At 36.9% G+C, this 24307-nt stretch overlaps 1 protein-coding gene across 7 annotated transcripts in view; it reads right to left on the reverse strand.

Annotated features, from left to right (window-relative positions):
* ATP2B1 (ATPase plasma membrane Ca2+ transporting 1) overlaps nt 1–24307 on the reverse strand; it is a 62517-nt gene that overhangs the window by 21139 nt on the left and 17071 nt on the right. For all 7 annotated transcript variants that reach the window (XM_017804364.1, XM_017804369.1, XM_017804368.1 and 4 more), the window contains exons 2-10: nt 14545–14954; nt 9190–9387; nt 8081–8335; nt 7875–8000; nt 7363–7506; nt 4569–4607; nt 4084–4245; nt 2519–2733; nt 1111–1353 (exon numbers count right to left, since the gene is read on the reverse strand). In XM_017804364.1, coding sequence (XP_017659853.1) covers nt 1111–1353; nt 2519–2733; nt 4084–4245; nt 4569–4607; nt 7363–7506; nt 7875–8000; nt 8081–8335; nt 9190–9387; nt 14545–14749 — 1587 coding nt within the window. In that variant the 5' untranslated portion in view covers nt 14750–14954. The remainder of the gene's footprint in view (nt 1–1110; nt 1354–2518; nt 2734–4083; nt 4246–4568; nt 4608–7362; nt 7507–7874; nt 8001–8080; nt 8336–9189; nt 9388–14544; nt 14955–24307) is intronic.

Below are 24307 nucleotides of genomic sequence, written 5' to 3' on the forward strand. Positions count from 1 at the left end.
GAGATTCTTAGAGCCTGACTAGGCATAGCCCTGAGCAATATGCCCTGGCTGATCCTGCTTTGATCAGGGGGACTGGAACAGAGGATCTCAAGCAGTCTCTTTTAACCCTCTCTGATTTTGTAAAGCAGACTAACTCTGACCGCATTGGACATAATTTGGTTAAAATGATAGCAGTAAGGGACTCGGTCAGTTTACATGCAGCTACCTTTTTTTTTTCCCCCGGCTTTAGAAAACAGATTGTGAAACTCTTCACATGCTATAAACTCATCAGTAGTATTTCCATCTTGTTTTAGAAAAATCAGTGCTGTTAAACTTGACTTGCTATCTCAAGTACAGCTATTGAGGAAATTCTTACAGAAGTACCATTTTTATTGGTTGAAAAGCAGCTTTTGGACGGAGTTTTTGCTGCAGTTTGTACACAAAGCATTCATAGTGGAGGCTTCTACTAAATCTTGAAGTACTAATTTAGTAAATAAATCCTAATTACTGCTTTTACTTTTTACTGCCTTAAAAAATGTTAGGTAAGGTATTGGAATATTTACAGCAATGAAGCTATGTTCAGAGTTTCAGAAAATAATGCACACAAAAATGCTAAATAGTCTAGTATTTAAATTTCAAAAATTTTCAAAGATTTCAAAATATTTTGCAAGTCTCAAGATTTGAGCAAATATAGTCCAATTCTAAAGCCTACAAACTTATACAATGGTATCTGGAAAAAAAAAATCCATGTAGATCCTCAACTATACTTATTTTTTTTCATTACAGTCTGCTTAATGTTGTACTACTCTTATATATTTATTTTGAAGTAGCACTCAAATCCAGCCAAGACGCTCTTCAAGTAAGGTAAAGAGTCTCATTTATAAAAACAAACTTAGACACAACTGTGAACTTAGAGGAAGTTATCTTCCTGAGATTGTATCTTTGAATTACCAATTCCAACTGAAATTTTTCCATTTAGTCTCAAATGAAGAGTTCAGAAATTTACAGCAGGTACAAAACACCTTATGCTGCATTGTGCCACAACTTAACTGCCTACCACGTGGTCCCCAGACAATTTGCATCTTTTGAGGAAGTTTAGTTATCTTGACTGGAATGAAGAAATCCACTTACCAGTATTTTGGAAGTATAAGCACAATTAACAGAAATTCCTGTCACAAGGTAAGCCATGGTTTTCTCTGGAATAGCTTCTGGTTCTGGAATTTTTTTATAATGTTTTTCATTGATGTAGGCTTGGACCACTGTCATTCTGTTCATGGTCAATGTTCCTGTTTTATCTGAGCAAATTGCTGTTGCATTGCCCATTGTTTCACATGCATCCAGATGTCTCACCAAGTTATTATCTTTCATCATTTTCTAAGGAAATAAAAGCAGTTAGCAGCGATTCATAACAATTACTTCACACTTCAGAAATTCTCATTTAAGAAGTCCAGTCTTACACAGCAGTTTCAGAAAACACTCAGTAAGTTATCTGGCATCTTTCAGAGGAAGAATTAGCAGCTGCCACATTCACTACAGATTCCTTTAAGTCTATTATGTCGCAGTAAACTTCATTTTGAACAAAGTATATAAAGACAGTCTTAATCTCACGTATCTGCATGTCACACGGACTACTGATACTATTCCAACTGTTATGAGCAAATAGTTTATGATGACATTTAGAAAGAGAGGTAAAGTTTGAGCTTTACCACATACAATGTTTAAAAAGTCTTTCTGCTTACAAGAAAGATCAAATAAGCTGTGTTAGACTTATGTGAACCACAGATAATACAGACTACCGAGATACTAGGTTCAGACTTAAACCAAAATACAAACCGGGAGCCTAATGTTTCAACTAAAACAGTGAGGACTACACAAGTTTCATAGGTTAAATATTGCTTTAAATTCTTCACTTAACAGGCTTGTATAGTATTTTCAGTTCCAAGAGGCAGATTAAGTTCAAGTGATACAACAAGGCCACTACTAGTCAGTGATATAAGTTAAGTTTTAGGACATACCCTAAGCACTGATTGTCTTTATAATTAGATTTTCAAATAAATAGTCTCAGCATGCTGAAACAGTAAGAAAATTAAGAAAACAAAGAGCTTAAGTTAAAAAACATGTTGTATAATAAACAGAAAGCTAAGTGTTTTACAGTATTCCATCTTCACGGAGAATCAATCTGGAAGCTTTTGTAGCAGCTGCTTAACAGTTCAGCTAGGCAGAAGTTAAAGCTTACAGAAGAATGTTATTTGCAAACTCTTAAACATCTATTTATTGTAAATAAATGGTACAACGCTATGTACTGAACCCATTCATCTTTAGTTGGTGACAACAGGCTGGCAATCCTCACTGTTCAAGTTAGCCTGTAGTCAGAGATGAGGAAAAGTACTGCAGTAGAATTCTTTGTAGTTTATGGCAACAAGAAAAGCTTTTTCCCAGTCTATTATATCTGTGTGATGCAGCATAAGTCAGTTTAGATTAAAGAGCTGATGAATACATCGATCTACCTTTAATATCTATTCCCCCTCTATCCACTTACCTTAACAGAGTAAGCCAGAGATATAGTGACTGCAAGTGGAAGACCTTCTGGTACTGCCACCACCAAGACTGTAACTCCAATAATGAAGAACTTCACAAAATACTGAATATAAATTGGTGTACATTCAGCAAGCCAAGGTCTCTTCTGAACCCAGAAGGTATCAATTACAAAATATAACACAAGGATAATGACTGTGATTGCAGACATCAACAAACCTTGTTAAAAAGAGAATAAAAAGTTTTCAGAAATTATCTCAAATATTTGGCAAGACAGACTGTAGGTAAGTCAAGTACAAAATACTTCTACCTTTATAGAAGCTAGTTTATAACTAAGATTTTAAACAGCCAAGTCAAAACATTGAGGTAGTTCTCATGGATGTTCCAACTTCCAAAGCATGTATTTCCTCATGCATTTCACCTAGCAATTTCTAAAATAATTTTTTCTTCCATTTAATTGAAAAGCATACAGCTAATTATGAGCAGGATACATAAAGTCAATTGACTAAGCAGAAATAAGAAGTGAAAAAATTCAGCAGGCCTTCAACGATTGTACTGCTAATTGATTCAGAAGAGTGCTTCAGTGCATGTGCTGACTCAAAGTAGCAGGATAGAAAAATCCATGCATGAAGTATATGGGTATTAAGGGTACATGGGTAATTACAATGGGTCAAAAGGTACATAAAGGAAAACAAGAGCTTTTGAAATATATGAAAAAAACACATTTGACAAGAACAGTAGTTTATACTAAACATACCATGGAAGCTTTATTCACCATTTGTTAGTACAAGTTCCTCTGAAAAATTAACATTGCTATACATAACTATGGAGTGCTACAGCTGTAAGTTTAATTGCTTCGTCCACAGACTGTAGCAGTTTAATGACACAGATGCTGAAGTCAGCCCTTCTTGAGGTTCTAGAAGTTGCTTCTGGCCTGAATCATTCAATAATTCTACTGAACAAAAATAAATCCTGAAATATTTGAATGAAACCACCACACACTAGATAATATAGCCTAAAATTTACACTGAACTTCACTGTTCTTTTAGTCTACTTTCAAGCAGCAACAATCTACCAAATATTTTGACAAGACAGCTGAATATTATCTCATAGAAAAAAAAAGTTACATATCAGCAAGGCATATGTTAAGTGGAAATTCCTAAGCCTCTGAAAGTACCAGAGATAATCTAGTTGACCCTACCACATTTCCTAGATTTTACTCTATCTATAAGTCTCTAGATACATTGCTAATTGCCATATCCTATCTAAAAAGATCACTTCTAACAGTTGTCTAATGTTATGAAGCTGGAATTTTCTCTCCTGGAAGCTGGCACTTGAAAGCCTGAATCTATTTAAATCAAGGAAAAATAAAAGCCATCCACATGACACAGTTTGAGAGGCCATAAGCATACTCAGGCAGAACAGCATACTTCCATGCATTAGAACTTTGCACTTAAGGTAAGTAGCTAGCCCTGAGTGCTTTGATTATTTTATCTCCTCACAAACTATGCATGTTCAAACTTAATTCCGACATAGCATCAGCATAAGGAGGGTACTGAGACATCATACCTGCTTTGCCAATCTGAACTGCAAGCTTTGTGAGTTTGCCTTGGAGAACTGACTTTTCTTTCTTTGGCAAGTTTGCTTTCTTCTTGTCTTTCTCATCTCCATCCCCACCATCCTCACTCTTCAGTGGTTGCATTTCCATGGCTGCACCATCTTGAGCTTTAGCTAGAAGGTAGGAAAAAAAATTAGCCATTGAGGAGACCCCCAAATCAGTGGTACTTAAAGAGTTTAACACCAGTACTGTGTATTCTTGTATCCAGACAGGCCATACTACATGTGAATGTTTAAAGAATTATATTGGGTGTAGGTGCTGGAATCCAAAGTTCAGTTAAGCATTTGTTTTGGGCAGTTTCACTTAATGCCATCCTTAGCATAAGCACTTTGGATCTAAAGATTCAATATGTATTTTTATAGGAAAGTCTGTATTCATTACATACACACTCAGAAAATAGAGACTTGCAAAAAAGGATCAGAGAACCTGCATTTACCTTTGTTACGGTTTTCAACAGCTCCATCTTGCTTTTTACCTGTCAGAGAGAGGAACAAGTTGTGTTTTAAATTGGCTGTGCAGAATTCATTTTAAAGTTTATGTTTATATATAATGACTACATTAATCTGCTGAAACAAGCAACTGCATTTAAAAAAAAAAAAGTAAAACATGTACGTCAGCTCAGAGAAACAGCTCACATCAGTTTTTTGGACTTTACTTTTCCCATACAAAACTGCTGCAATGTTAATCTACCATGGTTAAGTTTGCACAAATTACTGATACAGACACTTACTGCTTGTGAGGAAAGCTTTAAAAAGATTGTTGACACGTTTTTCTATGAAATATATTTGTTATATTAAAGTGATTCTGGTGGCCTCCATCTTGCTCTGCTCTTCTAACACTTGCCACCAGTATCTGATTACTACTGCAAATGAACTGCAGGATCTCACTTCCAGAATTTTTTTGTACAACATTGCAGAAGCTACCACAGTATAAAATATTTATAAATCTACAGCCAAGTTTAACAGAGGCATACCACTGGATTACTGATATATGCTAACCCTATTTACATGAACATAATCTGTAAGCAAATATGATACATCACTATAAGACTAGCTTGAGTTTATAATAAAATATCACTCCTACCCGTGTTCAGAAACAGAGTTCAACAAGAGATCATAAAGAAGGACGGTAAAATAATGAAAGAATTTAACAAGTGAAACATTAAAGGTAACTGGAAGACCAACACATCTTATGTTGTTTAGGGGGCTTGGCAAGTGACAAACTTTACTTTCAAGGCTAATTGAGGAACTTAGAACAAAACCCAGAAATTTTCAGTAGCTTTGATAAGTCACCAAATTTTGGCCCTAGGTTATGTAGACTGAAATTTACAAGAGTACTCAGGTAGAAGAAAATCAAGTTATCAAGTGTGTGTGGCATGACATTTAACACCTCCATTACACTATTACTCTGGACACATAGTCTGATTTCTATAACTAAGATTTCCCCCCAAGCATTCCCTCAACAGCCGAGGAAAAAAAAATAGCATGTTCATTTTCTCCAGAAGATGCCACTTCAGACTTCTAAAGAACTTGTCATTGTTTCCTAATTTAGTATTTTTTCCTTCCTAGGTACCCTCTCTCTCTTACAAGAGCAAAGTTCTACACTTGAGTTACTTGTAGCTCCTTGTTCATACATTATCTCCTTGTACATTTGCTTTCACTCTGCACCAAGCCATACGCAGCCAACTAAATATAGCCCCTTTAATCTCCTTAACATTCACAGAGAGGCTAATTTAGTTTAACCTGAATTTTACCAAGGAGAATCTTATTATGCACCTAACTTAAGGGAAAGAGGAAGCTATCTATCTTGAGAGACAAAAAAAAAACCACCTGCAAGCGTTGAGGCCTTAGGATACACCAAAACACCACTTGTCAAAGAGACTTCTGCTTATAGAATAATATAACAGAATATTAATAAAAACTATAATCCTCTCCATATCAGACATAGCAGCCGGTACCGTCACTTGCTTTGTCCCCTCTGTAAGGGGAAGAGCAAAGGATGGCAACTGTTTCACACTAATTCCTGGAAGTGTTGCAGGTCTTCACTATCATGCTTGAAACTTATTTAGAACTTTCAATTCTTCTTGTAACCATTTTTCTACCTTCTAAAGAAATTTACTACTTTTTACAATTCTGATCCTTCTAGAAACTTGAAAAGTATTTGTGTGTTAGGTCAAGACAACAAGAGTTCAATCCCAATTCTTGCACAGAGCACACACTTCAACAATTGACTCCTTAGTTTGAAGACCCTTGAGATTCTTAATCACATTTCTGTATAATTTCCATTATTGTTTCATATTCCTTTGATGAAAAGGTATATTTTGATTTATATTTATGTTTTTTGGTTCTGCTGTCAAGAACCCTCAGACTCAGTCCCATCCAGTAGACTTCATAGCAGTTTCTTGAAAAATTTGTACCGTGCTGAAACTCAGTCCTGAACATGCCTTGTAAGCATTATTATCAAAACATTACTTAAAAGCTTAACATTTCTAAGCTTTGATTCTAAGGGTAAAGACTACAGCTTAGATAAGTAACCTTATAATGAGGAAGACAGCCCACTCCACTCTTCACGGAAGGGCTCCAAAATACACTCAGTTATAAGCCCCTCATCCCTCCGAAAATAAGGATTAAAGAAAAGTGCCACCAGGGATTTGCCTCTGAGCATTCAGAACTTCACCTCTGGAAGAAAAGGAGCAGCAGGAGAAGCCATCTGCTCATCTTTTATTAAAATCAGTCTCATATATGCTTAAACTATCCACAGCAGTATAAAAGATACGTTTTTCCCTTCAAGTGTCCCAGACGAATGGCCTAAAAGGGGCATTTTCTATCTGTCAAATGCAGAACTAGATCCTTACTAGGTTGAATTATATAATAACCTGTTTGCCATAAACAAATATTTGCTATTAAACACGAATGTACTTTGAAGTTACAGAAGATGACAGTTTAACTATTTAAAATAGCATGGCTGGTTAGGAGTTGTAAACTTTCCAAACTCTATTTGATCAATGAGATTTGAAGTTTAATTAAAAATCCATGGGACAAGAGTTCGAAGTAGTGATGCACTCTCAGGTCACTGGACTCGAGTTGGTCTTTTTTCCTGTGAAACCTACGGAAAGTACGAATTTTAAAAAATGATTTCTGGCTCCAGATAACTAAAAAAAAAAGTTTTTATCTAGTAACATTCAAGAGTTCACCCCTCCTTCCCTAGGAATTTGAGATTATTATGCCTACTTTTCTTGTCCTTCTTCTCTTTTTCCTTCTCCTTCTCCTCTTCATCTCCTCCAGCCCCAAGTAAGGTGAAGATGATTCCAGTCTGAGAGTTAACACCTACAGCAGTTACCACCATTCTTCCAGAGCCTTCCATCACATGTGTACCTGAAAGATTAAATCAGGTTTTCCACCATGACTTCAGCAGTTATATGGCAGACCACGTAAGTACTTTAAGGAAATAAGTATTCAAACTTCACATTAACAAAATGAAAATGTGTATATACACCACTGTGCTCCTCTAAAGCTTTAATCGCCAAAGCTATCTGAAAAGGAAAATCATTAGCAGCTACACAAAATGTTTGTCAGTTTTAAGAGTCTGTTCCCTCTGACAGTTTTGTAGCAGTAACACTAGGTTGGGATACTTTTAGGAGTCAACAAGGTACAGTTCGCTAGATTTTAACCTCAACATTTTAAAAAACTAGTTTACCCTAGAAAAAAGCCACTTTCTTCAAGCATTGTCATATGCTACACACCTGATAGCAGCATAGGATCTCTGTCCAGTGATTTCTTAACATGATCAGATTCTCCAGTCAGTGAGCTTTCATCAATTTTGAGGTCATTTCCTTGAATGAGTACACCATCAGCTGGCAAAAGGTCACCTACAAAAGATCACTGGGTATGTTGACTGCTGTTCCTTTTTTAAAACTAAAAGAAAGTTCAACTTCAAAAATATGTTTACCATATTTCACTTGTGCAATATCTCCAACAATTATGTCAGCTACTGGTATTTGGATGACTTGACCACCTCTGATGACTGTGAATTTCTGTTCTTGTTCAATACGGCTCTGCAATCCCCGAAATTGTTTCTCCTTGCTCCAGTCATTGAAAGCTGTTACTAATACCACACAAACTACAGATAGGAGGATTGCTGCTCCTTCAATCCAACCTGCTTCAGATTCCTCCTCTTCTTCACCAACATTTACAGATCCACATACTGCGGAAAAGAGGTTTTAGATTTAACAAAGTCCAAATGGATAGTTATTTCAACAATAAAAAAAATTGCCAAAACAAAGAAACTACTAATAGTTGCTAAACATTTTCTGTGCTAGCCTTCTTCACAATTTTACCTTTATTTTCCATAAGGTAACACATAAAGAAGCTAAAGAACCTGAAAGCTAGAGCAACTTGAGGAATTTAAACCACCCTGCTTATCTGAACACAAGAGAAGTCAATATAGAAAGTTACCTGTCCTTATTATCTTGTTAAGTGATGGCATAAGAATGCCAGACTAGTTAATCACCTTCTGCTTTCTTAACATATCCCACTTTATCTTTGTCTTAACAAGTCAGATATCATTGCAAAAATTCAGTTCAATGAAGGCCTGATCCCTTTATTTTCTGTTCAGAAGCATAAATATATCTTCATTTCTTAAATTAGAAAGTTACCAGTGTCATATTGCAAATCAAGGAAAATTTAAGACTTGCTGACTCCTCAGAGAAAGCCCATGACTGCAAATTATAAATTCCTTAAATATTTGAGGCAAAGCTAAAAAAAACCCACTTGCACAGAAACATTGCTGGATTTAAGAAAAGTCCTTGCTCCTGCTGCTTGCAATTTACCTCTGGCATTATTCTGGTCAGAATGATACCAGATCATGACCAGGGAAATCTCATGTAGCCCTTTTAAGGCAAGCTAGAGTTTTAGTAGTACGCTCTCAAATAAGGAACAATAAGCTGCTTTTCCACTGACTTACTGTCTCCCATCAGATTTACAGTACAGGCACATTGGACCAGGAAAGTCAGTAGTATAATAAAGTAGATACCTACTTTTAAAAAAAAGTTTACTTACATGATTCATTTCCTCCTGGAGGCTGGTAAAAAGAAAGGCCCAAGGATACTACAGCTGCAATTTCTAATATAATTAATGTAACATCCTGTAGTGCTTCCCATACTAACTGAAGAAATGTTTTTGGCTTTTTAGGAGGTATAAAGTTCTTCCCAAAAACTGCTTCTCTCCTTTCTATATCTGCTGGATTTCCACTTAAACCTATTTAAAAATAAGACAAAGTTAGTTGACACTTTATGCATTTCTCCCTCCCACTAGAAGTGACTGATGTTTCCCATTCATGGAATCAAGTCCCACTCCATATTTCAGTAACAATACCAAAAAGCCATATCTCAAATATAATTATGTACGTATTACCTTTAAGTCAGTCACTTTAGAAAAACAGCTATATTTTATAATTCTCCCCTTGCCAAAACAAAGTTGATGGTCTACCTGCTTAGTATGTCACTTAATATGACATAGTAACAGAGTAATAGTAACACTAATACCTTTGTTCAAAGTAAAAAAGTTTGCAAGACAAGATCATTAGTAGTTACAACTATTGAGACTGAGTAGCACCATAAAGCTTTAGCAAGACCACAGCCTGTGAAGGTAGTACTGTTTCCCACTACAGGGATTCTGTATTAAGAGACAGCATCCTAGGATCCTAAAATTAATGTAACATTTATAATCATATATTATAATAATATACTATTATATTAGTGTATTATTTATTGTATAAAATACTATTAACAGTTGTTGAAGCTCTCCAGGCATCATGTGGAAAGAGGCAACTATTTTATGATGCTACTCCCACCTGGACAGTAGTTTTTTGCTCTTCTGAAGCTTCACTTTCTATCTTCTCTCACACAGAGAGAGCCTATATTTAGCACTGTGCAGGGTCTGTCACCTCAGTTCTGTACCTATCCTCTTTCTTATATAGCATACTTCTTTGAGTCCTCTTCTATCTCAATTCTTGTACCAACCTTAAGAGACACTAGCAGGCAAGAGTAAGAGTCTTTCACTAAAGGGTACTGCATGCCAAGACCTTAAAAATAAAGGAATACCAAGAATATTCAGTGCAAGGTCATGCACTCAAGGTCTTCTGTAAGTACCCCTCCTGTTTACTCCTGTAACAGTTGTCTCGCTCACCATTCAGAATGAAGCCACTGGCATATTTTTCAAAGCAAAATGGTCAAACATCCAGCCATGCTTTTCAGACCAAAGATCTCAATACTTCGACCATATTGCCCCCAAGATTATCAGTACCTGCTTAAAGACAACTATTCTCTTAGAAACGATTTTTTTAATAGTTAACCCAACTGCTTATTGATAAAGGCATTGCAAATGTACTAGGTAATCAATAAGAACAGTAGCCACTGCAACTTGCTCTCAACAATAAGTGGCGTACTTAACACCTGTAATGAACATTTACTAGAATCATCACACGATATTTCAAGACATCACAAGATATTTCAAGGAGCGGGATTCAAAGATCCTTGTGGGTCCCTTCTAACTTGGTATATTCTGTGATTCTGTGAAGACACCTTGATAAGACTACTGAATTGCAAAACTCACTTTTAAAAGCTAACAACTGCTATGTAATCACTTAACTGAAAAGCAAAATATTATGGGCAGATCTTTTCAAAAGTGAAATGAATTAATCATACTCTTTGTGTGTATAATACATTAGATTTATTCTAACACTCTTCGATTCACCCTGCATTCATGCCTTTGAAGGTTTAATACAAAGGAGCAATCGTCCTCATCAGCCATAACACTACACTTCTTGCAATTCAAGCTTTAAGGTGCATACTTTCAGCTCAAAGAGCACCACAAGACTATTTTCAAAATCAAGCTATATGTTACAGAAACTCAGGACAACTTGGCCATTCCAAAAGACTGGGCCATATTGTGATTTTGCAATAGATATCACTTCTCTATTCCTTTTAACATGGCAAAGTTTGGAAGATTATTTACATAATGTCAGCAGCATCACTTTCCTCCTCCCTTTGCAGGGTACCACAGTGTAGAACATTGGAAATACAGCACTGGTCTATGAAGAATGAAAAGCATTTCTCAACAAGGCCATATAACGTCTAGGCTACTATCAGAACCACTTAGCAGATATTAGTAAGTCTAGCAAAGACAAAAATCATTTGTAATTTTAGTATACACCATAATACACCATGCACCATTAATGAACTTGCTGCATTTAACACACAGCTGGCAATTTCACAATTAACACTCTACAGTCCTGAGGTCAAAACTACTGCCATTATATTGTTCATTATGTGTCTTAACTGCGGTAATTTATGCTATTTGAGGTCAAGTGTGAAAAATATTAGGCAAGGGACTCATGGCTGGGCTTCGCGAACGAAGATTTGGGAAGGGCTCTACCCATGTTTGTTGCAGGCACGTTGGTGGCTGAAAAGGTCAACACGAGACAGGCATGTCCGGTTGCAAAAGGCACAGCAGAAAGACTCCTTAGGTGGTATATTCTGCAAGGCACGATTCTTTCCGCGTTGCCTTTTCTCCTCAAGGGTGATCCTGCGTGCTTTCTCAAAAGCATCAGCAGCGTTATAGATGGTGTAGGCAAGGGACTAGTTAATATACAATATTCATATACAGTTTTTATTAGAAATCTAGAAGTTACTAGACAATCAAAACTATGTAGACCTGTGGAAATACTGATGGTGGTTTATCTGTCCAGAATATAAGACGGGCTTTTGCCATTAAAGATATGTCAAACATTCATTTTGCACATTAGTATACATGTAAGTAGTAAAGTCTGCTCAGTGTCCTTTTTTTAAGTAATACTGGTAAAGGACTGCTCCCATTTCTCATTTCAAATCAGATTGGTCTGACCCAAATTTTGTCTGAAAACAGATATTGCCTTACATTGTCAACAACTTCATAGCAAGAAATAAAACAAGATGAACTCATCCACTATGTAGCACGTCAGAACTACCTGTATTTTTCCTATGAAGCCACTAGTAATTGCGTAGTGGTCAGTGTTTCATATCATAAGGAAAGCATCTAATTAGGAAGAAGTGTCATAGGGCCTTGAAGATTACAACGAGTTAGAACTAGTGTAACACAGTTCTAGTGCAACACTAATATAACACGTAGCAGTTTTCTGCACAGATCTTGCCTAGATTTTTTTCCATTAGAAATGTCTCCCTTTCTATACTTACAACTTGAATTTGACAAAGTGGAGACCTAGTTCTACCTTTACAAGATCTCTCCAGTACTCTCCCTGAGAAATTTATAGCAGCTTACCTGACAGAGAGGCTGGTTCTCTAAAGATTCATGCAGTGATTCAGAGTCAAAATGACACCTCTGTAGAGGACACTGCTCTAACTCATCTTACTTAACCTTTTCGGAGCTAATTAACATATTCAACTGCTGAGGCCTCGGTGTGTTTATGAACTTCTCTCACACTTAAAAAGATGGTGCCCTTTTATCAAGTCAGTTGTTGTATTTAACTGATTGCAGCATACATCTAAATGTCAAATCCTTTTGAAAGGGAAAGGCCTTGATCACGCAGTCCTTGGTACTGCCCAATCAATCTGCAGGAAAGGTCATCTAACCCTTTCTAGTTTTAGTACGCTGAGACTCATCATTCCCATGTGTCAACTTGTTTGTTACATTAAGAGACAAAGTGAAACCTGCAGTTTACAAAGTATTTGGTGCTTAGTGCATCATGAATATCTAAAATTGTATGCCCGTCTAGTAATAATGAACCTTAAACCTTGCAGATCACTGTAAAACAGGATTCAACTCTTGGTTAAACTCCTGATTATAGAAAACTATATCCCCTTCCACTGAGAAAGGAAACTGCCTTTCAGTATTATGCAGCAGGTCGACAGGGTAACAGGAGACTACTGGTCCTATCTAACGTGTTACACTGCTTGTACACTGCAGTGCTTCACACACATACTTCACAACTCCACCAATGCCAAGGAACAGAATTTTGCACTCCTTATATTTTACAAAGTTCCTCATCCTGAAATTGGTCTACTCCCATTCACTGGTAGGTCAGCCATGTCAGCTGGCTACTTTCAGTTTGGTAAGAGAAACCCAGTTCATGTACGATATAATTTCAGGAGTCTGGAAATCTGGTTTCAGAAGCAGATCAAGACAAAACATGCTAAATGCAAATGTACCCAGAGGTACCTTACGGCATTAGTAGGCTGTTCTTGGTCCAAGGAGACAAATCTTTCCATAGCATTTGTGAAGAACAGAAAGCAACGGCTCTCCAGGATTAAGACAGCAGGTATTTTACTGCCACCAACATGACAATACATTGGTTAAAAGCTATGTGAGTGCTTAAATGCAGAGACACCACAATCTGCTGACATCTTGATTTTGGTAATTCTCAATCACTCCCAACAGCAGGACTTCACAATAAGTTCTAGTTACTTTTAAGTACTTTTACCTATCTACAGTTTACTGTAGATATTACAGTTTAAATATTTTATGAAGTGTGACTTGCATTTTTCACAAGTTGACACTTAGAGCTTGGAAGAAAGTAGTAAGAGATGGCCAGGTCCTTAAGGAAAACTTCTGGAAGGTTCTCAGGAAGGAGACTTGATAAATTTATTTATTTATTCACATTTGTACAGTCTGTCTTGGAGTAGTAACTCTAGAGAGCAAAAGCATCAGGTAGACACACAACAGAAGGCTACTTCAGCCAAACACGGCAAAGACTTTAAAGATGCTTATTTCTAGAGAATAAGATTGTGTAATCACTTTGTAAACCTTCAACTAAGAGTGACAGTACATGTTAATGCTTAAAGCTGTATTGATAGTTATTTCGGACAGCTCAAATGAAATTTACAGAAATACTATAGATTTAAAAACTAGATCCTGCTATTAAGAACTCAGTGTAGCACAAATAGAAAACAGATGCCACCAGTTTTTAAAATTGTTGCAATAGGGAATGTAAGAACTAGGTGGCAACACCGAAGCATTAATAAGTCCTGCATTAGACTATTAAAGCTTTGGCCTCTACAACTGCATGTTCTGAATTGTGAACCATAGGTCATATGAGCTATTCACAAAATTTATGCTTTCACAGTAAGTTGAACATCGCTATGTTGCATTGCTACTTCATATGTGGATGCCTACACCAATGAACTTTGTTCCAAAGTGCAACTTCACCACTAATACAGCATCTCACATGCATTTAGACCAATCGAAAAAAACTCTCATTTATTACTGTGGAATACCTCTGCCTTAGAGGAATAAGAAGCAATATTTTCTTATGGTAACTAAAATACTTCTATAAACTTGGTTATATTAAAACAAGTAGTTTGCTGACTAAGGTTTTTCCTAAATGGAGTTTCCTCAATAATAGTGTTAAAATTGGCTTACCTTCATTTGGTGAAGTTTTCAACTTTGTGCAGATGCCATGTACATCTCCATAGCATTCCTGTATTTTATGCAGTGCATCTGCAGCTCGAAGTTCCATAAGAGAACGGAGCTCTGTAAGAGTAACTCCAAAATCTCCATGATTAGCTTCTTTTACAGCATTTTTTACACCACTATATGCAACCGAGTTGTTTGCCATGTCACCCATGATGCATGCAGTCTTTAGTGTAGACGATTTCCAGTAAGGAACAAGATTTCAACTTAAAATATTTCCAAAAGGAAAATAAATCCTTTGGGTATTAAGACAGTCAGGAGAGCAGACACATCACCCAAGTAAGAGACCCCGTCTGGAGAGATCTTTGAGGTTGTCCCATGGCGCGTTCTGTTCCCCAAAACCAAAAGGCATGTACAATCTAGGGAAAGAATAAACACATATTCGGTTACATAACAGCTATATTGAAATACCTAAGACAACCCTACTCATTGTATTGAGGATACAGAACAAATTTCTTAATTTCCTATAATATTTTTAGTTTGCATTCAGCTGGCAAGAGTGACAAGGTATAAAATGGACGTTTCCCATACCAAAACAACCTTGCATTATTTTATTTCCTTAAACCATTAACTTCTTAGAACAACTGTTGTCTTTAAGACTTGCATTTTCCTTGGTATGTCCATATAGTCCATCATCAAGAGGAAGCCTTTAAAATCACCTAAAATTAAATCCGTTTCCACGGAAATAGAGTTTGTAGCATCCACAACTGATATCACATAAGGTAAGAACATACTCAAGTTAAAAATCCCCAGTTTTCAATGAGGCTTTCACCTCATAGTTTGGGAAGAGCAAGCTTTTGTGTGTTCCCATTAATTCATTTGTGCAAACCTCAAGAAAAACCATTTCAACACTAAGCTAGCCCATGCAGTACTCTTGTATTATAAGTAGGATTATATCTTCAGGCAGACCTAAGTCTTAATACATTTTCACATCCAGACAGTTTTAGCCTTGCTCCAGCCCATTTCATCCCAACTCAAGCTTCCCATAGTATCCGCATTTAGTTCTCTAAACAGAGCGGGAAATTGCATAATACCTGCCACCTTCCTAAAGAAGGGATAAGGAGACTGAGAGCAGCTCTTCTGTCTGATTATCAATGCACTGTAGCTGAGAAATTAACATCTACCCACAGGACTCTAAACTTGCACAGGCATTCTATATATAATTCCTGCTCAGCTGACACACCTTGCATGTACACATGTATCTACACAATAGTACAGTGGTACAGTGCACACACAAACTCTTCAGGCCTATATAAAGATCTGCTATGTGCCAAAGACAGACATCTGATTGTGTAAGTCAGCTTTATCGACATAATGGTGCATGATGAGCACACGTAACAATATATTGCCCTGCAAAACATTACGAGTGACAGGCTCAGATGAACAATAACTCAGACACTTCCAGGTCAACAAGACCCTCAGGTGTCATATACCTAGCAAAGGGAAATAGTTACCACTGACTGCATTGATTTATAAAGGCAAAGAGTCAAACAAAAAATTCCTAGCTATTGCCCTGCTGAGTTAGGGGACTGTTCAGCTGAACCACTGTGTCTATGTTAAGTCCAGGTATAAGCACCTAATTACCCGAAATTTAAGGCCTTGGTTCCAGGAACAACTCAGATCTCTGCTCTGGAAACAATCAGTTTCAGCTACAGTAAATCTACCATTTAAAGTACCATGTCACAGTACTTCATTTTCACTGAGGACAACCACTGATGCTGGAAGACCCTGAACTGATGTCCTCTGACCACAAGTGACAGTCTCATCTCCAGCAGAACTAAAACTGCTCTTCTCTTCCCATCACAGGAGACTCAGAAAAGCACTGTCTATGGCCATTTTCTGAAGAGCGACAAAAAGGATAAAGCAACCCATATTAATACGCAAAAAACTTCAACATCCTATAACATCAAAGTAACTAATTTAAAAATTAATTTTAAATCTTAATTGTTTTCTCTGTTAATTGCCAAAAAATATTACAACTGAAGAGTCCATGATAATGGTGTTAACCTGCATGCTAGGATGTAGTTTTGATTAATATGTAGCTGACTCTAATGTGTCCTGTTAGAGTATCCTGTAAGTGAAGAAATTCATGCAAATCATGTATGAAAGATTTTTCTTTAAAGATGTACCACATTGTTATCTAATGCCCAAAAGCTGGATGCTGTTGGCCAGCTGGTAGCCTAGGAGGATTTATCAGCTGGCATCTGATCATAAGCTATGACAGTACAACAAGAAGTAGATCAGGCAAATGAGTTTGTATAGCTATGGAGAAGATGCTGCAGCTGCTAATTAGGCAAAAATAGACCAAGCAGAATGCCCCACAACCAATTACATCACATTTGATTCAACTTTAATTAAGAAAAGCTCTGTTCAAGCCTCTAGCAGGAGCCCTGCACTTGATGCCCAAATACACCCAAATCCAAGAGATGAGGATAGGAAAAGCTACAGCTCTAGTCACTGCTCACATGTCATCAAAAAGTTCTGAGACTTATTCTCTCACTCTCTGTACGTATATCGAGTGGACAAGACTTGCTTTCATATGCAAGTAAACTTGAGAGCAGTAACACTGCCTAATCACAACTCAATTTGCTTTGCACTCCAATTTCTAGCCTCTCTATGCATCTAAATCCATTTTTATTAGTAATAGTACAGTGATTAGCTATTACTAAGTTTATACTGAAAGGGCTTCTCAGATGTTCCAAAGCACCTCAATAGCACCCTAACATACCAATGAACCCTTAAGGTTCACAGACAAATTCAGTAAGCTTACATCAACACCACAAAAAAGTGCGGTTCCGCAGATCAGTGCTAGCAGTGTTACAGATTATTTGGCACAATCATGTTAGGAAAGAGCTGTGGAAAATTGAAAAGAACAGCATGAAGACTCTTCAAATTCTTAATACTGAGTAAGAGCAGTTTTGCTCCAAATCATAAAAGTTGTTTAAACATTATCAATTGTTACATGAAATAATTCCAGAAGAAATCTGCTTCGGTAGCCCGTTTTCACCAAGCATTTCAACAGACAGCACAATAGCTTCTTGTCACACAGGTACAGAATGGACTTAGTTTAACATGCTTTTTTCTATAGGAAACAGCAAAGAAGTTTTATTTAAGAAATATTCTTAATGCAGTTTGATGTAAAATCTTGCAACACCCAATCACTTCCTGTGAAGCAACTTTCAACAGTCCACTTTTGTAACATTAGTGGTGATGCATAATGAAACCATCACAGTGAAATTCAAATATCATAAAAGAAAGTGGTTTTTAAGCTACATAGATCATCTAATAGCATTTACCTTATCAACTAATGAAATACTTTATTTGTTTTGACCACTGTTCCAGTTCTCAATTCTTGCATCAGCCATTTGAAATACATTATTTGAGTAGCATGAGCTCTGGAGCACTACAGTTCAAAGCAATTCACCTCTTAAATTCCAATCTGCTAATATCTCAAATTTTAAATTCAAAGAACAATTATCAAGCTAAAAGTCATTTAGCTGAAGTTCCAGTCTATTTAAACTTTAATTCAGTTGAAATTATGTGTTAGTGTCCAGCTTTAACAAGCTGCACACAGGATGACTTAAAGGAGTCTTTCATTAGACACATCAACTTTTGGATAATCCTTTGTCTATATATCACTGAGACAAGGAACAACTTTAAAGCTATTGTCTCTCGCGCTCAAGTGACTAAAAAACTTAAGCTGCAGAGGCACCTTTGAGTAGCAGCACCTACTCCCATAGGCAGGATTTGGCTACTTATGCAAATCTCTCCGAAAAGACCCTGCTGCTCTATGGCTGTAATAACTTTGCGACATATCATGTCATTGCAATTGCTTATGAGGAATACTGCAGCTTAACTTTCTTATCCAAATCAAATTAATATTTGTTGCTAAGGGAGTGTGCTTTGTTACCAGACAAAGATAATAATTCAAAACCATAACCCATGAAACAAAGGTTAGATAATTTTGTCAATATTAGAAGTTTGACTACCTCGTAAGCCTCTGTAGTTGGACTGGAGAAAGGACAAGCTCTAAACAGAAGTCTATATGTAGAGATGCTTACCAAAGCATGAAGAGACTATAGATTACAAGCCTATTTAGTTCCACTGTGTTGATCAAGCTAGAAGCTGCAACGTTTCTTAAAGCATTCCTGTAATGACACTTTAAACATAGACTCACATTAACCTCCTGCCCCAAAAAGCAGCTACCATCCAGACAGTCTTGGATATTAATTAGGCTTCAAAAAGGAGTCCAGAACAGGTAAAAGTATTTAATAATTAGTGATTTAGTATTTTGTCATTTCATCTATTTGAAAGAAAGCTATAATATGTGTTTTACAGTCATTAAAATTAAGGTTGCCTTGAAGAGATAGTTCGCAGAGGCCATGCACTGACAAGTGCAGAGTTTAAGAGTGGCACAATTGCTATTACCCAGATGCACAGGACCTAGCATACCTTGGACCCCTACTCAAGCCTTTCCTATAGTTAAATTTACATGTAATACTTCACCAACCTATAGGAAATGCAATTTTCTTAATCAATATTAAAACAAGGCAAACTCATACCTCAAAAGTCAAAGCTTGAGCAACTATAGATCTCGTGTAATTCAATTTAATTTATACATCTGCTCAAACACTATGCATTCAGATATTAAGCATTAGCTGGTACTAGCATTTGACCCTCAACAACACACTAAAAAAGCTGGGCACTGTAATATAGGAAAGGGCTTGCAAAGTGATTATCTCAGGAAAGCCTTTGTTTAATCTAATTAGTTCAATGAGTACCAGACAGATCTGCGTACCAAAAGGTTGCTGTGATAAAAACTGTCCCATATGTTTCAGTTGTCATGCCTTTTAACCTGTTTCAAAATACAGCTTTTAAGATACCAAAAATATATAATATGCCTTGGCAGACTTTAGTGTAGGTATGCTCCACAGCTTCAAGCCATCACATAACGTTGTGGGTGAGGGAGGAAAGACAAGAGGAAGAAGTTGTCCGGAATACTATTAAAATAGAATATTATTATAATGGAAAGTAATTGTAACTTAGAAAGTAACCTGGGAATCACACTTAAAATGACTGATGTTTTCTGCTCTAGAGGACCTTAGTGTAAAAGACACACCCTCACACTGACTTAACAGGCTACAGAAACTCACCGCCTGTTTCACAAGAAATATGAATGAATGCTAACGAAACAAAATGTTAATACAAAACAGTATGCATTTACAGGTCACTATCCCATAAGTTAAAATGTGCCTAACTGAACAACTAGGAGTTAAATCATTTCAGTGGCATGCTGTTGTTCTAGTGCAAGCATCTCAGACAGCTCGGCTTATGAAGAGACGAATAAAAGTAGATTGAAGAGCTAAGAGGGAGAGGGCACAAACAAAGTTTAACATATCATCTTCAGCCTCAAATGTGCCCAATGTGTTGTAATGACAAGTTTCCCTTATTACAGCTTATGTGTTATAAACGGTAAATTCACCAAAGGTCATGACTTTTCCTTAGTTTTCAAAGAGAAATCTGACTTCATTCTGAAGCTTAATCTCTTGGGAAGCAGATGCACTTACCTATCTGAAATAAAAATTGGCTTAGATTCTCCAGTGGATGTGAACACTGGTATTGTTCCCGCTCATTGTAGGGAGATTGGACCAGATGACCCTCAAAGGTCCCCTGCAACCGAAAATACTCTGTGATTTATGGCACTTATGGATTGCTGCTGCCTACTGTGATTGAGACTTGTACTAACAGTTTCATCCAGCAGTGGTTTCCTGGCTTTAAGACCCCAAATTTTTTTCTTATTGAAATGATGGCTAACAAATTAGGACTTCAGTAGTCTGAAGTCAGTTTGGTAGTAATACAAATTAGCAGTGTTCCCACACAGCTTTCTGCATAATTTCCCTCCTATTTTGGTACCAGCAAGAAAAAAAAAATCATTTAAGTATTGAAGGTGAGTTATTATGGCATGAAGAAAATGACCTCCTCTTATGCAGCGGCTTGCTCCACAGCCTCTGTAAGGAGCCCAGCAAGCAAGCAGACATTGTGTTATGCTGTCAACCAGCTGCACAGGTCTGTACTGCCCTGCCTTGTCCAAGCCACGGCCTTTCCACACTCACAACACAACTCAACTCCAGCTGAATGGCAGCTGGATTAAGAAACAAGATCAGAATGTGCTGTGTAGAATACTCTGAGTAGGAAAACTATTTTATCAAAAGCTTAAACTAATAAATAGCTTTCTGAGATAACTAAACAGATATTACTGATCCAACAACAGACAAATCGATCCAACAAGAAGGGCTTCAGAAAAACCTGTGAACGCTTTCAAGGAACATCAGACTTTGAGAGATACTGGAAAACCCAAGAGCACAAAACCAGTGTGATCATTAGAGAAAGCATTGAGCCTCCCAGGTATTTGAAATACTAGGTTTTCATCATCTCCTATTTTATATTACAATGCTGAGTTGTCCATAGGAAGCAAAACATTTCAAGACACAAAATCATGCAAAAGAGCTAAGTTTTTAACTACTTAAAACACTTTCTGGAAACTGGAATTACTTATTCCAGACATCCATTAACAGAGCCATGTCTCGAAGGGTCTCCGCAGTCCACAGCTCTCATCAACACTCAGGCAGCTTCTCCTTTCTCCACCCATAGGCCCTGGAACTTCCTTCTACTAGGCTCATCTACTTTTTGCTCTGTGATGACATCAAACTAAACTAAGGCTAAATTTGACAGGACTGCTTGCAAGAACAGGTTATTCCAAGTTAAGACTATAATCCCAGGAGAAAAAAAGTTTTAACCTCTAGATAGGACTCTGTCCCAGCCAGCATCATTTTAAACGTGTTCAAGTACCTAAAATGCATTTACTATGTGTGTCAGCTACTTCAGCTAACTTGAGGTGAGTAGACTTGCCAAAATTTAGACTAAGGCAGCTGATGGTTGAAGGCAAACCTGCTGGTGTTTAAAGCGAAAGAAAAAAAAAAAAAGTGTTTTCCCAATGCCCATTGATACTTTCCTTTACTTCAGATCCACTGAGTTCTAAATAAGATGACTGAGTATTTAAAGTCGCTTAATCCTGCACAGTTTGGGACAAAAATGTTTATTTAGGATAATTACGCTGTTTAATATATAAGCCTAAAAGTGTGCAGTAAGTTATCTATTGACAAATATTCACATTAATAAATACAGGAACAACTTACCACACTTTTCTCATCAATATTTATCAAAACCATTTGGCAAAAATGACAAGATAAAAAGCTGAACTTTTTTTTAAAAAAAAAAAAGGATGGTAGGATGGTAGCATAGCAAACTACTTACTAAAATTATGCATCATGGGACTATAGCAGAGTTTACTGGCATTCCAAAAACTGCAAGATGTGTTCTGGTCACAAAATCTGACAGGTGCATGTTAAATGAGGCATACGACATCACTAGACGCAACTAAGTTTCAAGATAAGGTAAAGTGAGATGGTACCAAATTTCATCCAACAGAGATGGAATTGGATTCCTGGATTTCAGTTACTTGTCGCATTTAAAGCTTAGTACATGCCTGTAAGCAATGCATCCAGCTGGTCAGGTCTGACAATAATTATGACTCAGAGCAGAACAGCAGCTGACTTCATCAGTTATTCCTACAGGTCATGAAAAATCTTACTTTCTCTTACTTGAGAAACCTTACTAGGCTTCAGAAATCTTTTCACATTTTTTCACAAAGCCTCTAATTTTTGCTACTTCTTCTTAACTTTGCTTCTAATACCTTTTGAGCTAAATTGCATATGGCACTTCATCCAGAACTAGACATTTACCATTTTCTCCTGATTTGAACACTCCCCTTTTCTTTCTTCCAGAAACTATTCTTTTATGCTAATATCCATATAAGCAGAGCAGTATGCTTTTGACTGTGACCATGTCTCCTGATATCAAAGAGGTGCCAAAAGCTCCCCAGAGCTATGAGCCTTCAAGCAAAAGGCAAAAGTCCATCCCTACCTGATTCTTCTTGTATTGAAAAAACTGCAAGAGAAATTTAAAAGTAGTTTTAAAACTACTAGGAAATATTTATATTTATGAGATTAAGCCTAATTACTTCCATAAAGTCACTCTGAACATGACCATTTCCTTTCTATTAGGTAAGTGAAATTAACTTTGGTAAGTGTTAAGGCTTTTCTTGCTACTTGGCACTAATTTACTGCTATATATAAACAGTAGCACAAAATATTCCATATACTCATTGAACTGTAAACAGATTATATACAAATAGTGATAGTGTGGTAAAGGTTCCCCTTATGATCCTCAAAATCACCATCCCCACCAAGCAATGGTTTGGAATGTAAAAAAAAAAAATAAAACAAACATCAGCTGTGGCCACCCATCCCAATGAGCACACACTCTGATGCTAAGCTGGATGTCTGTTTTGTCCTCTTGTGGCCAAAGTTTAAGAAGCTTCTCTCGTGGCATGTAACAAGCCAGTTTAAGAACCTTCATATTCATATTTTTCACAAGCCTTCTAGAAATAAAAGAACACAATTTATCCTTATCCTCAAACCCTTAAAAACCCTTACTTCTTGAAAAATCTGTATTTTGAAAACTATCTTAGCTTTCCCTGCATGTTATTAATCCCTGCCTGCCAGAAATACACCAAGTAAACTGGCTAAAGAGCCATTCTGAAAAAACTCCTTTCAAAAACGGTAGTTATTTTTGCCATCTTCTATTCATAAGAAACCAGAGGGATTTCAATTCAAATATCATAACGACTCTATACACTTGAGTAGCACTTTCAGAACTACTGCACAAGTTTACTGCTTCTGCTGGTGGTGGCAAGAGATTCAGGGGTTCTTTTTTGTTTGTGGGGTTTTTGGTTGGTTGGGTTTTTTACCTCAGTATTTGAATTTGAGAACCACTGCACAGATTTGCAGAAACACAAGTGTGGAATTTCTTGCAAAATTTTCATTATGATTATACTGGTCCTCCCTTTAGCTCTTTTTGGTAAATTTTGAGACATTAGTGCACTAATCCATTCTACTGGGCCTTCTCACCTATACAGTATAAGAAGCATCTTCAGTAGGTCGTGCCTCATGGTATTATCTGATGTGTTTTGCCATTTAGTGAGGCTACATACGACTTTATCCCTCAGGCACATCTCCAGTTTCAAAACTGGTCCTTCCGAATGATTATACTTTTCGATCTTTCTGAAGCCTGACACCCACTTAAAAACTAAGTTGTCATGCTCCCTGCACTGTCACACACTTTTTGCTACTCCAAACTTTCTCATTTATGCAGGGTTGTTTTTTTGCACACATTTTACCATTACTGCAATATAGATACTGCTATCTGCCTGTAGAACGGTGTTAAATTAAATGCTCTGTGATCAGTATACATCCACCAGTCAATATAAGGTAATAAATACTTCTCTGGGCAGTTTGTTTCTTTAACATAGGGAATGTTAAAGCAGCGTGAGTAGACAGGATGCACAAAGCTGAGATTCTCATCATAGCACTTTGTAAGTCTAACAATGAAAGCAGCAAGTCTGTCACATCCTCAGGTGACCAAAGGTATGGCTGTACTACATTTAAAGGCATAACACTTCCACCCACAGAGGTCCTGAAGCAGCTCTCATTATTTGACACTACAGCTTACACCTGCCACCTTTATCCTTTTGCACTGGGAAAAGCCACCTACATTAATTGGCAACTGTGTTAATGAAGTAATAGACTGTGGA

This window comes from Lepidothrix coronata, unplaced genomic scaffold, assembly GCF_001604755.1.
Source record: "Lepidothrix coronata isolate B3197 unplaced genomic scaffold, Lepidothrix_coronata-1.0 Scaffold9, whole genome shotgun sequence".
NCBI lineage: Eukaryota > Metazoa > Chordata > Aves > Passeriformes > Pipridae > Lepidothrix > Lepidothrix coronata.